The sequence below is a fragment of the Notothenia rossii genome (assembly GCF_949606895.1).
Source record: "Notothenia rossii genome assembly, chromosome: 8".
Lineage (NCBI taxonomy): Eukaryota > Metazoa > Chordata > Actinopteri > Perciformes > Nototheniidae > Notothenia > Notothenia rossii.
The window spans coordinates 20,632,446-20,646,955 of NC_136906.1; the positions used below are offsets into that span (position 1 = coordinate 20,632,446).

At 38.9% G+C, this 14,510-nt stretch overlaps 1 protein-coding gene across 1 annotated transcript; it reads right to left on the minus strand.

The window, feature by feature from the left end:
- Nucleotides 1-886: 886 nt before the first annotated feature.
- On the minus strand, nt 887-13,630 carry limd2 (LIM domain containing 2). Its single transcript, XM_079644085.1, has 4 exons — nt 13,395-13,630; nt 4,425-4,469; nt 4,043-4,179; nt 887-3,803 (listed from the first exon to the last, which is right to left on the minus strand). Exons 1-4 carry the CDS (start codon nt 13,395-13,397, stop codon nt 3,644-3,646), a joined length of 345 nt encoding a protein of 114 aa, XP_079500211.1. The 5' UTR covers nt 13,398-13,630; the 3' UTR covers nt 887-3,643.
- Nucleotides 13,631-14,510: the final 880 nt, after the last annotated feature.

Here is a 14,510-nt window from a genome sequence, read left to right on the forward strand (position 1 = left end):
ATATACCTTCTATATTTCTATTAAATATTCCTTTATATTATTGATGCAATAGTACTTATTAATTACTATACATGTATGCCCACATTGACTCCATAGATCGTATTCCCTTTTCCATGCACATCTTTTGTTGATGTCTTTATGTTGTTAACCTGTTAACCCTTACCTACTTTGTTGTTGCAAATAAAATGAAAGATCTAAAAGTACTAATTTCATAGTTCATAAATACTGTGGTAGAAATATATAACATGCATTGACAAATAATCTTCATTTAAGGTCTAATGTAAAATAAGCCTTTATTGGTCCCCATTGGGATCATTTGTATGTTGTAGCAGTGCAAGTTCCAGAACAATAGAGAAATGAAAAAATAGTATGAGGTTTGGGAAGCTAAAATAAAGTATAAAAAATAAAAATGACTTAACTCAATGTTGAAAAATATCCTCTGACTACTATGCAATAAGATATATCATTATGTTATTACTAATGCATTTATGTTAAAGCATGATTTTACTGTAGTAGTTGGATTAAATAATTTCTAACAGTTTGTTATAGGACTGCAACTAATGGACATTTTTATCACAGGTTTATCTTTGTTTCTTTATCGTTTGGTTTCTAAAGAAATCTGAAAAGTGAGAATTGATATCCTAATTACTCAGAACCCAAAGGGACACATTCAGAATTTCAGCAAATCTTCACATGGGGAAGCAGGAGCCATGAATGGTAAAGCCAACATCGGAACTTATAAAGAGTCTAAAAGTAGAAATAAACCGACAGGAATTTAACAGTTGGACATTGTCATATTCTCGCATCAAGAGATTCAGTCCTTATTGTCCTTGGAATTCAAGGATGTATCTTTCTTTACATTAATTAAAACACAAACATCACTGAGTTAAATCAACACCAGCATTTATTTTTTTTCTCCAAAAGCATGTACAAAAGAAAAAGAAAGAAAATGCACAAAATGATTGTGTGTATATAGGCGTAGAAAGGGGGGCGCTTACATTTTAAAATGTTACACTTTCATAACAAACTAAGTAACAGAGAGAAGGGAGAAGAGAGGATAACGACTGAAAACACAGTCCAAGCGTCCTTTTGCTGTAAGGCCACCTCAATCCACAAGTCAAGTCTGTAACACAGAATACATTTTCAAAGATGCATACATTTAAAATGTCTCGTTGACAACAGCATTGAAACGTAAGTCCTCAACAACATAAGCACAAAAATGAAATGACTCACAGGTTTAACATTTATGACGTTAGTCTGCAATCATTCACCTGAGCCTCTTGGCACCAGCGTTAAGAGTCTGCTAAACTGAGAAGTTGCAATTCACAGATTCAGCAGTTGTACCTTGGCGAACTGCTTACAGAGAATGACAAAGACAGCATTTCTAGATACATTACTCTTGATTTTAAAGCATTCTCAGGGTTTCAGATGACCATTTTATATTGTAAAATATACATTGTCAAATACAGAACTTTGTACATTTATGTGGATAAGAAGAGGTTAGATGGGGGAAATGGCTGGTTGAGTGACATAATCTTATGTTTAAGAGTGGGCCTCTAAACTAAACTGGTCTGTTGCTGAAAAGGCATTAGGAAATTTGTTCGTCAAGGTGTGTGCTCATTTGAAAAAGTAATAAGGTCAGCAATTTATTCCTAAGGCTTCTCTTTAAAAGAAGGAAAGTAGCAGATATATCCATCCATGTACTGCACAGCATGCTGAAATTCACAGTAAACCTTCAGTCAGAAAAACTACATTTTGTGTCATTCAAGTGTAAGACAAGTCTCAGTGGTATTCGGACATTTTCCTTTTATGAGATATTTGAGTGCTTTGACTCATTCTTTGTATAGAATGAAATATAAAGAGTAAATTGTGTGTAATGTGGTTAAATTCTCTTTTTGGAATAAAAGTAAAATAAATAAAAATGTCTCCAGTGCAGTAGCTGCACTGGAGACCGAGGCAACGTTTTCAAAAACTTTGAATAAAAGGCTAAGTTGAATTGAGGGGCAAGTCATTTTTCTTTCTTTCTTTCTCACTAGACACTGTCAAGCTCTCCCCAGCAGGGGGTGCTCCGCAATGGGTTTTGCATGCAGCATGCAGGAGCACAATGGGGACTAATACTGTGACAAACCCTACCTCAGCCACTTTCTTTAAATTCATTACTAAGAAATAGGTCCAGGCGCTAAGATGTATTTAGCTAATAAGACAGGAGATTAGAACAGGAAGGCATTTATTTAAAAAGAAAACCTGTCCACACTTACTGGGGGTAACAAAACGATAGATGATCAAGACACTGACTAAATTGGATCCCTCTATGACCACCATAAAATAACTGTCCAGCTATATGAGCACTCTCAAATACAACACAGGGAGAAATCACAACAAGACAACAACAACTGACTGATGAAATGACGAGGGAATAAAATGTTGTGGTTTTCTACAAGGCGTAAACTCTGTCCTTCAACAACCTGGTTTGTGACAAATGTAATAATCAATTCAACCAAATGTTTACAGCAGCTCTCAAGATGTTTCACCTGCCGGAGTGAGGGATATTTACGGACGAGGCCTCAGTTTCCCTGTGATTATCTTGTCCGGTGATCATGTGTGGTCATATGTGCAAGACGAGAGTACAGTAAGGTGGGGAATGTTCACTAATCACAAACTACAGCTATACGTACAGATAGTATACAAAACACAAACTGAGAATTCCATTAAAATTTCCACCATCAATAAAAGCTCAGAGAGGATTATCTTATGCCACGACATTAATCAAATCCAAACTCAGGCGTTTCTCAAAAACCTTAAAAAGTGATTAGCTATGCATCAATGAAACAAATAAAATCATTCACGACACAAAAGATCAATACAGTCATAAGATAAGGCTATTAAGACCCAGTCATCCCAACATGCAAGGATAAGACTAACAGTGGTCAATAAGAACAAACCACGGGATGAAGCGAACAATGATGGAACTAAAACGAGGTGAGTTGTTGCTGATGTGCGAGGTTATTCTACAGTACTCTGTACCCTGTTTGTTCCTCAAATATGTGAAACCTAAAAAACTGACAGCAAAGTCACAATATCGAGGAGTATTATTAGGATTTGTGTATTTTAAATAAGTGAAACTATGTGTTTTTTTTTTTAATCCTTGGTTGAAAATTGACCTGAGTGTATACTCTACTGCAAAAAATGTATGCTCTTTAGCCCCTCTGAAATGTTTGCCTGAGCATACAGTTTACTTATTAAAAAAGGAAATAAACGGTGCAAATTCTTCAAAAGAATACGAAAAGAAAAGTGATTATTTTTATTATACTCCCCATTTTGGGGAAGGCTTTTGGTCACAATCAACTACCAACTCCAAACGGGAAATTGGGGAATAAAAAAGGAAAATATAGATATCAATTAAATTGAACCCAAAAAATGATCCCCAAAATTCATTTTTAAAATAGTATGGATAATGACTGGCCAGTCATTTCCTGTTTTTGTTCGTGCCTGTATTTGTTTTGATGGTATTTAAAAAGCGAGTGAGCGCGTGGGTGATTTAACAGTGCCCCAGCATATGAAGCATGTGTTCATCGTGATGTATTGGAGGTGTTAGGAGGAGGAAAAGAAGAGGCATGGATGAGTGGGACACAGGCAGGTATCATTACGCCGTCTTTGTTAGATTATCTCCCTCCTTGGCGGTCCAGAGCTCTTTGTGCTGTTTGCGTCCGAAGCCCTCGTCGTAGTTGCCTTTGCTTTTGAACAGCTGCTGAAAGTGAGGTTTACAGTAAAATTCACCCTGAAGAGCTGCAAAGGTTCCAAGACTGCAGGGAGAGAAGGAATACAACAGTTATATATAAAACCAGAAGGTGACAGGAGAAGAAGAAAGTAATGTCAACAAACAATTTCATAGACCACATATGCAAATGATAGGAAATAATAGGAACAATGATGCTTTCATACTTGACATTCATAAAATACACTGATCTTACACTGTACAACCACGACCATCCGGGGAGATTACTACTTTTTAAAGGAGTCCAAAAATAGTAATGACATTTACCTAAGTTTGGCGTTGCAGTGCTTGCAGCAGAAGCATGTTGAATGGAAGACCAGGTTGTTGGCAACCAATCTCTCCATCGGGTAGACGGTCTTCTCGCATGATGAACACACTTCCTTTTGGGTCTTAAAGCTGAAGGACTGAGCACATAAACATACAGACTTACGACCAGACACACAAACAGGCAGTGTTCTAGGCCTCCATGCTCAGTGTGATGAAAGCTGGCACTTACAATAGACACAAACCCCAGGAAAGAGTTCCTTTACTCTGTTTGAGATCAAAAGGCTGATGAATGTGTAGTGGGGCAAGAGTGACACTCAGAGAAAAAGATCAGAGCATACACATGAGGAATGAGATAGAAGAGACAGGCGATGCTTATATTTACCTTGGATCGCTGGACAGGTTTCTCTTCAGTGGTATTCCTGGTGTCCTGGATGAGCGAACAGAAAAACAGACGGGTAAACAAATGTATTCAAATGATGCCTGTTATGTTCTTAGGGGATATTCAATGAATAGTTTCTGCAGCATTGTGTCTTAAAACCTGTAAACAAATGATAATTTTTAAACACATCAAATGAAGTTTGGTAAAATAAGGTATTTGGTTAACAAAAGCTTAAGATATTTTCACAGTCTCTCGTAAACTTTCCAACTTAGATCAATTTATCATGCTAGGAGGAAAGGCTTTTGTAGAAGAGGTAAGTGCACAAATGAAAGTGTACACATTGGAAGCTTAAGTGGTGGTGATGTTGCAGTCATGCGTCCATGGTGTACTTTGTTTATAGCCAAATATTAGCATTTGGGATATTGGCCATAACATTTATGCTTTAAGAGCCTGTTTTCTACATTAATCCAAAATGGTTTTGTTCGAAAGGAAACCTGGGTGATACTATCTTCTGAGTCTGCTTCCAAAAATATGTAGTTCATAGTTAACAAGCAACAGAAGAACGTCACAAGAGCCGAAGAATATCGTTTTCACTGTCCTCTTATTACCTTTATTCCTGTGTTGGTATTGTCAATTAAATCTCTCACCCCCCGCCTCTTTGTATTTGCTCCATCTGTCACTGTGCACCCCTGGGAGAGGATCAGGTGCCTTCTGTCTGGGCATGTGAGCTGCGCTGTGGGACACTGCATAGGGCTGCCCTCAACATAGCAGAACAGCTCAGAACCAGTCTTCTAAGTTGATACAATTCACAGGGCAACATCACATGAAGTCATTTAGAAATGGCCAGAGATTTCACAGTGAAGTACCAAGACACATTCACCTAGTCTGCCACTCTTTATCATCGTAACTTTGTAATGGGCAAACATAAGAAAGTATGTATTTCACTTGTAGGTTTACTCTTTAAATTCTCTGGCTGCCATATAACATAGGTCCCCACATTTTCCTGCACATTGTTGGTGTCTGGTAATTACAGTTTGGTTTCTGACGACAGGAGGAATTGAAAGACTTCCCCTTGAGGCGCTCGAAATGTTAAGAAGGTTTAAAAAAAAAAAAAAAAAAAAGCCTGCACTATCACGAGCTTCCCTGCAGCAGCAAGAACAGCCACATCTTCCAGCTGGGCTAACAGGTAGTTCAAGCAGATCATAAACAGCCAGAGACATTCAGGCATGTACATGGTAACCGCCATAGAAAGGCCAGTGTGCGGGGAAGAAGGGCAGCCTCTGTTCAGGCAGGGGAAAAGTCCACTGCAGACTTTGCTAAAACCCTGTTATGTAAGGCAGTTTGGCTGGAGCAGGAGGAAGTGGTGGAGGTGGGGTGAGGGGGGGGGGTGAGGGGGTTCAAGGGCTGCTGACAGAGCTGCAGAGAGAAGGAGATCTTTAGCTCTATCACTCTTTGATTGTGAAAGGTCTTGCTTTGTGATGAATTCACAAATCAATTGTCTGCCCCCAGTGATGAAATGAGCGTGTTTATGACCATTTTAGTGTTCAATGAAGAAACCCAGGGGTAAAGACTCACATTCAAAGTTGATTTAAATGTTATATTATTATATCTATAGTTGACAGTTCATTCCATATACATACAGATAGGAGTCTGTTTTAATGAGTACAGCAAGATAAACATCTCAACAATCAAGATACTTCTTCTTAATGAGAAAATCCCCCCTAACATTTAACATTTTACTGTTTGTATGTTTAAGGCTGAATCTAACACTTAACAAAAAACACGCACTGCGTTCCAAATATGGGCACACCATTATTTCAGCTTGGTGTTTGGTCAACCTCTCTTTGAAAGACGTCACTGCCATGATCAGCACAAAAATGTTCAATGAGTATTAAGTACACGATCCATGCTGACTGAGCGGTCCTGCTCACTGATGTGTAACATCTCTCGCAGCCCAATATAACCAGAGATTGGTTGGCAGATGTTTGTTGTCTCATATTGAATAGTATCTGACCCTTTTACCTTAATGCACCACTTAACAACTGAGCAGCGAGGCCGTTGTCGGCACTTATGAGAACCGGATGACATGTTTATGAAACGATTGGCTCATTAAGTGAGGCCATGCAGCTTCCTGTAGATGCAATCATATCCCAACTGACTTCTACTCATCCCAGATGCCTCCTGAGCTCAGTAAATATGTTGCTGCTAAGCTAGCAGACAGGTCACACTTTGCTGGTTATCTAGAAGAGTGCATGCTCTACCACTTCCTGTTGCTGCCGCGGAGCTGACGTGACTTTGATCTTCTCAATGTAACATTTAAACTCTTATGAAACTTGGAATGTGTAAAGTTCTCACAGTCTGTTCGTAGTGGAGGTTAACATCAGTGAGAGTCTGTAAAAGGAAGAAAATTAGGTCGATAAGGGATATATTTGTACATGTGAAAGAATGAAATTAATGCGGCCCAAACATTTAAAAACAGACCTGATTGAAGGCTCAAAACTGCCAATGTTTTTTGCCATCAACTCAGCAAGATTTGTTACCATGTTAGGAGGTAGGCATGCATTCCGCACATAAACACACAGGCATCCTGGAAGAATTCAGATGAGGTCGTGCCATCTTGTCTTCTTTTACCATATATGTGCATGAGTCTCAATTGCCGCTAAACAGCTCAAATGTGGCAGGAAGTTGTTATGACACATCCGTCTTCCTCTGTCTTGCATATTCCCCACAGGGACAGAGCAGCTAAAGTCAGAGCTGACTTTCAACTCAAAGCAAACAACCACTTATTTGGTATGAATGCTTTAGTTGCAGAGTGAATAAACATTGATTTATGATCTCTTTATGATCAACTCACAAATTAGCTCAAGACTCCTCCTCACTAATAAAAGAGACAAAGGATACCCAAATACACCAGTGAGTGGGAAGAGGGGGCCTTCATTAACACAGAACAAGGTGTTCCATGTAAACAGACATAAAGGAGGTTTGTAGTGTAGTTCATTAGCACTGCTTGCTATGCTAAACACAGTTTTAACTGTGAAGCAATTTGACATACCACTGTGCTAGAAGCTAGAGCCAGCTGGAGAGCGGTGTCTCTTACCAAACAAAGACCACTTTCACACAAGTGCTGAAATCTACTTGCAGCAGAGGTTCAACTCTTACCTCACAGCATCAATTTGAAATCGCACCTGCACAAGTCGGTTCATATTGCAACCACCCAGACTTGTTTGGTAGAATAGGGCCAAGTTTCCTTTGTTTATTATTTATAAGGTTTTTAAAGATACTTTGACATTTGGGGATACATGTCTTTTCACGATCTTCCTGAGCTTTCGGGGAAATGATCAATAGCACTCTTTTGTCTGTAATGTAAATATAAAGCTACAAAACCAACAGGCACTTATCTTAGCTTAGCGACTGAAAAGGAGAAAACACAGCAATTCCTTGAAGGATAAGTAGGGAACATATCCTCACTGTAAAACCATAACTCGCTGTTGCATTTCCCTTCTAGTTTGTAAGCCCTGTTGAATAAACTAGCTGCTGGCCTTCAGCTTCATATTTACTCCATGGACACAAGAATGGTATATCAATATTCTCATCTACCTCTCAGCAAAAAGCTAATATGTTTATTTCTGAGGATGTCCTTTAACAGATCCTCTTTAGCTCTAAACGAGCTGTCTGGGTTTACTCTTTTGTGCTGAGGGATCCTCAATTACTGTCACAAATCTCACTTCCTTTCTCCCTAAGGCCACAGACCACCCACCATGTGACGGGAAATAAATGTCATTATTCTTTTAAAATCCGCAAAAGATGTAATAGGCTGAGTAGTTTACACAACAACTTTGGAATAATATGTGCAAGTCCTTCATTGTTATGCAAGCAAATCAAGTGCCAAAACTACGAACCAGACCCCTCTTGTCCAAATCTCAGAGTTTACAAAGGCTATCTGCTGACGCACATCACAGCCATTTAGAACAGCTCATACTATGAGGGTGAAAGGTCAACATGTTCATAAATAGTTCAAAAGGAAAGCAGTAACTCCTCTGTTCCTTGTGCTGATGGACACTACACAATTAGACAACCACCCCCCATCTTCACACTTGATCATCACTCAGGACACACAGTGAGCACGATTCACTGCAACAGGCCCCTAGAAGGAAAGGCAGGCGCTATGTTAACAACGGTCTTATGTCCTTACTCCAAAATAAGGCTCCCACTCTCTCTCCTTCCTTATTTTTAGAAATAAATTCATTTTTTTATTTTTTGGGACATAAGAATGTTAAAACAGAATAACAAATTTGGAGAAACTCATACTTCAAAAAACACAACGAAACAGGGGGCAGCATCAAAACCTATTCTATCCAAAAAACAAAAACACACATTTTACCACGGTCTATGTGATCGATTAGTTAGCTTGTTTTATGTGTAACTTTTGTGCTTCTACCAACTGGGACGTGCCAACCACCATCTATTGTAGTAATACACTGACTATGACCAAGTACCTCAAACAACTTCACTTCTAATAATCCAAGCCATCCCTTTAAATGTGTTTTTTTGTTCTTCTTGTGTGTCAGTCATCCACACCAATCAGAAGTGCTGTGCTCCACATGTACCAGTCATTGTTAACCAATCAAAAGTGGCCAATGATAGAAGGTGATAGACAGATTGATCCAATCACTTGCCAAGTATTTTTGAAAGTGCCTGCCCTTTCCAAATGGCTTCCAATGGAGCTTTCCTAGATGGTTTGGTGAAACAAACCATCTGAGTCAGGTTAGTAATGCTCCATCACATGTTTCTATTACAGGGTGAATCTTAAACTGAAGCTTGACTTTAAAGCAACCCAAGAAGTTTCATGTAAGTTTAGTTATTTCACTCGTAGCTCAGGCTGCGGGTGTGCTAGAGATGGGAGCATGTTGATGCAACCTTCCTAGCCGGAGAAATGGCCGCATTCTACAATAAACCTCCGTTGGTTGGGTCGCTTAAAAACAAATATCGCAAATCGAATCGCAATCGCAATATTTGTCAGAAAAATCGCAATTAGATTTTTCCCCAAAATCATGCAGCCCTACTGTGCATTGCACTTTCTGGACCCGCAAGTCATGGCTCCATCCATCTAACAACTAAACAGCTGCTACAGTTAAGATATATAGGCTCCCATTGACAGTCATTTTCCATCAATAACATCGAACATGAAGCAACTTAAGTCAAAGAGGGGCCTGGGGAGAAAATAAAACTCAGGATTGGAATGTGGTTAATTAAAAAACCTTTATGTGTTGGAGCAGTGAGTATTGCTTGAGGTTTTGAAACTTGACAGGCTCTGTTGATGAGAGTAGGATGAAATTATCTTTGAGAGTGCAGATGGAGGATTGATTGCCACACTAGTTCGCAGTAATCATATTTTGGAGCATGTCAGGGCATTTTGTCCGTCAGTACTTCGCTTCCGTTTTTTTAGCTTCCTGCATGCAACAAGAAAGTGACAGGGCACTTTTTTTTTGCTTGAGGTCACAGTGTTTCAAATGTCTGCATGTCTTCTTAGTCTGCTGATGCCAAAAACTTGTTTTTATTGAAGTATGAGAAGAGCCCAAAAGTGCTCAATTGTAATAACCGTGTCAAAAACTGTGACTATTAAAAAAAAAAGTCCTGATCAATTGAATGTCAGAAAACAGTGAAAAATCTCCCGTTAACAAATTTTTTGCTTGAGAAAGTACTTCATAGAGTATTTAAATCAACCTAATCGATGCAGGTCTAGACTACTTTTAAGATCATAAGAAAGGCGTGAACCTTTTGTTGATATAAAAAGGCGAACTTGAGCAAATACAAAACACTTAAGATTATAACATATTCCACCCAGTGCTGAGAAGCTGCTGCCCTTTCAGAAAGCAAAGATTATTCAGCTTTCTTTAACGTTTAATTAGTCAGCAACTTTTGCTCACCGGAAAATAAGTTCTGCACCACTATGAGTTTTGCTGACAGACTTTTGCTCAGTGAGTCCTTTTCATTTCTTTGAAGAAGCTGCCTGAGGGCACAATCAAGAAGAACTAATTTCTCTGATCGTTTATGTCAAAGATTATTCTAATTGCATACTAACATATCTCGTAAACTCAGATACAACTAATAAAGTCAGAGAGCAAAATACAACATGTGTTTCTAAAAAAACGCTTCATAACATTTATCGATTTCGCTCCTAAACCACACCTGCAATGACCATAATAACAAATGGTTGGTGTTGGTATTGTGTAACAGCTGGTCTGTCTGTGTTTTCATCTTAAAACTATAAAGAACAAAACCAGTGACGGCCTGTAAAAGAATGTGCTGAGGAGCCTGTGGTGACTTGACAGAGTAAGAGGCTGCTGGCTTTTGCAACTGGCTGAAGCTAGAGAAGAAACAGCCTCAAGTGCTTCTTCTGATCAGATGTTATCACACACTGAAGGAGAGGGGGAACCATTTACAACCCAATTCTTGGGACCGGAACTCTGAATAACATTCATGCACAAACTCTCTAATGAGAGATATGTTCATCAAACACTTCTTTACATTCCACTTAGATGTTGCTGACTCGGACAATGAACGATGTAGGAACGAGGGAATTCAGACATTTTTCGCCAATAAGGTTGTCTTTGTAGTTATTTCCCAGATATATGTGGATCATTTAAGTTACAGTGCGTAGATTTCCAAAGCTTTGTAGAATTCAAAATGTGACTCTAGGACATCGTCTTTTGATGGACGATACTCTACTGGCTGAGTCTTTCTAAACAGTCCGCCCTAAGGTGCTTTCAAAGCGTGCTTTCACGCGCTATCGCCTGCATTAGATCAGTGATGACAGCCACAGAGAGGCAAAGCAATGGGAATGCATGGTTGTTGTTTAGACAATTTATACTGAAAATATTCACGCAAATACAGGGGGGAGTGATGGGCTTGGACATCTGTATTAATGCTAATGTTCTGAACCTTTATCAGAGATGTGATTTTCAGTAGACTGGAGTGAACCATGTCAGAAAATGTTTATATATCAAACAAATGACAGTGAGGGTAATGTTTTAACTATCTACCATTGCCCTTAAGAGACAAATAATGCAAATTAGCAATTGGACGATTTGTCTAAAGACTAGAACCTCAATGTGGTGTTCATGTGCAGCTGACATGAACAATGCAGCCAAAACTAGTTTCCAAAAAATATGAACCACTGAATAACACACAGAAACATAGATTTTCTGCAGGCATGAAGTAGGCCTAGTGTTCCATTGTTCACACAACCACCCTGACTATACAATACAACTATTAATCTGAACGATTTGGCCTGCAGCTAGACCTGCTGGCGACCCATTTTTTGGGCACATCTGACAGCAGGAAAACATCCCCCCTCCCCTTATATGGTCCTTTTGACGAGCCCAGCAAATCAGGTTTTTGTGTCGTTAATGGTAATTTTTTGTAATCATAGCATATGGTCAAACTAAATAAATGCTATTTGTCCTAATCACAGCTTTGTACAACGTGCTTTGCCTAGATCTGCATTGTTTGTTAATCATCTTGGACAAAAACTCCAATTACAGCAACAGCCTCTCAAATCCACCAAAAAATAGTGACGTAAATCAACCAGCAAAGCAGGATGTCAATCTGTGCTGTCAACCCAGACTGAAATTACACTCAGGCAGCCCACTGGCAGTGGCAGGAAATTAAAAAGACCATTTACTTAAGCCTTGCCGCCATATGCCAGAGCTAAAATGAGAGACTGCTGTAAATGTGGTGTGCAGGATGGATACAATGTGGTTCAACCAGACCACAGAGCAGTTTGTAAACTAGTTGAAAACACAAACACAGGCAAGAGATTTGTAAAAAACACATGTTTTGCTTCCAACTGGTGAAACCATTGCTGATTCACATAGATGTTTAATCCAATTGTCCATTTGATATTACTTAGATGACAATCTTAGTAGCTGCAGAACAGTATTTCACACACTGAATTTGGTCTCCCAGTTGTGATCTGTTATTTGGAGTATTTTATCCTAGTTTTAAACCCAGATGTATGCATATAGCTAGAGTATACTGTGGCATGTGAAGACCACACTTAGGTTCCTCATCAATCTGTGTTGGTACAGAAGGGAGTGGCTGAGAGAGATGATCAGAAACCTGGATACTGTCATAATTTTAATTTTGATGTAAATAACCAGATTTTCAGATTAGATATTATCTGTAAATTAAGATCAAAAGTAGGAAAAGATTTATAACCAAGACAACAGGCTTAAGCTTTCAAGTATATCATAGGCCTACGGTACTGCTGGCTACATTTAAAATAGCCACACAATTGATTTAGCCTTAATTTGTGTGCATCATTTGTTTGGGGTCTATTGGGTTACATTCCTAGTACAGACCTCTGTGTGTGTACATATACATGATTTACTAAAGACATTTATGTAACACTGGGACAGATCTGAGCCTACATTTTCAACAACAAAAAAACCCAGCCGCTTAGGTTGCTGCTTGAACAAAACAACAACATACAATGACGGCACATGATATTCAAACCACAAAATCAATTTACGAATCGGCTGATTGGGGAGTAGCCTACAATTGAAATTAATTATCTGTTAAAAATATAACTCATTAGCAGGGCTGATTTGTGGTTGATGTTTTATTCACTGGGTTGAAAAACCACCTTTGGTATTAATTAGCCAGCAAGCTATAGCTAACTAATTCACGTTAACACAAGCAGAGCACACTGCTAGCATTTTGAAGAACACGACGGCGGGGGGCTCAATTCTGCTTAATTTCAACATACAAGGATCTTTACGATAGCTTTTACCTACACTGCATTAACATCCATCATTTGCACCACCACATGTATAAGAAAACAGCTCCCCGTTAGCTAACCCCCTCGGACCGACATCATCAGCTCACCTCATCTCACACAAAAAACAGAAGCAGAGAGGAGAGCAGGGAGGAGGGAGGGGAGGCTGCAGACACACGGTGAAACACACTCACCATCTGCGCTTCTTGTCTGCCACACACTAGCTCAAAACGTCTGTTCACTCAGTTGCTGGAGGTGGATATTTGCTCTCTCATTCAGCAGGCTTTTGCGAGGCTTTTGTTGCAGACGCTGCTGGCCCAGATGCCGGTTAGTTTCTAGCCTCTGCTTCGCTTCACGTCTCGATTTTCAACAGAGCGTTTTTTTTACTTCTTCTTCAGCAGGATGTCGCACGCGATTGGTTCTCGTCTGCTCTTGATGCATTCACTGACTGTCGGACAAATCCCAGCTGAGAATCGAACAAGGATGGCACTGTTAAGTGTATTATCCCTCCCCAATAGAACTAGTGGTGGAAGAAGTACTCTTTTGATTATTCTATTCTATTAAATTCTATCATATTTTGATAGGTTAAATCATTTCGATCACGATAAGGCAATTCCTTGACCGAAACCATCTTGGCTGCTCCCCTTTAAACAAAAAAAAGTAACACAAAAAACAAGTTAGACTAATAGACAATAAATTTAAGACAGGGTGAAAATAAAATAAGATAATATAGAATAAAAAGTATATCAATAGTATGGAGTAAATCATGATACAGGACCATGTGCATGCATATTATGCAATTGACAATGTCCTTGTATGGATGTTTTCTGTTATGTATTTCTTTGAAAATATAAAATACTATCTAAATAATACAAATGTATGTAATGGAGTCAACTCTACATTTGTTTTGTTTTTTGAAACAGTTCCGTTTGGTTTCAATTTCTACTATCTATGACACAAATAAGTCTTAACACGACGGACAAATATTTGAATGTGCTGCTGCTCTACTTCAACTTAGATTAAACTATTTAACAATATCTCCCTATACATTTATTTGACAGCTGAAATGACTCTAGTTAGACAAAAACACAACATATATGACCTGCTAACAACGTATGATGCATAATGATAGTTACTAACGTCACAGACAAGATGGTTTTATTGTAACACTTACTGCTAATTCTTTATAAAAAAACAATTAGCGGTCGACCTTAAAGTCATGGGTGTTCACTGCCTCCCAGTGGCCAAAGGCAGGAGCTCTTAATAATAAACGTACGTTAACTCCATTACTGCTCAAACGGAACTATCTA

Excerpts from the sequence above, each read along its gene's own strand:
- limd2 (XM_079644085.1), bottom strand. Across the intron at positions 4,180-4,424 it reads AACCTGTCCAGCGATCCAAG|TCCTTCAGCTTTAAGACCCA; the intron begins GTAAATATAAGC and ends TTATGTGCTCAG. Across the intron at positions 3,804-4,042 it reads CACTGCAACGCCAAACTTAG|TCTTGGAACCTTTGCAGCTC; the intron begins GTAAATGTCATT and ends CTCTCCCTGCAG.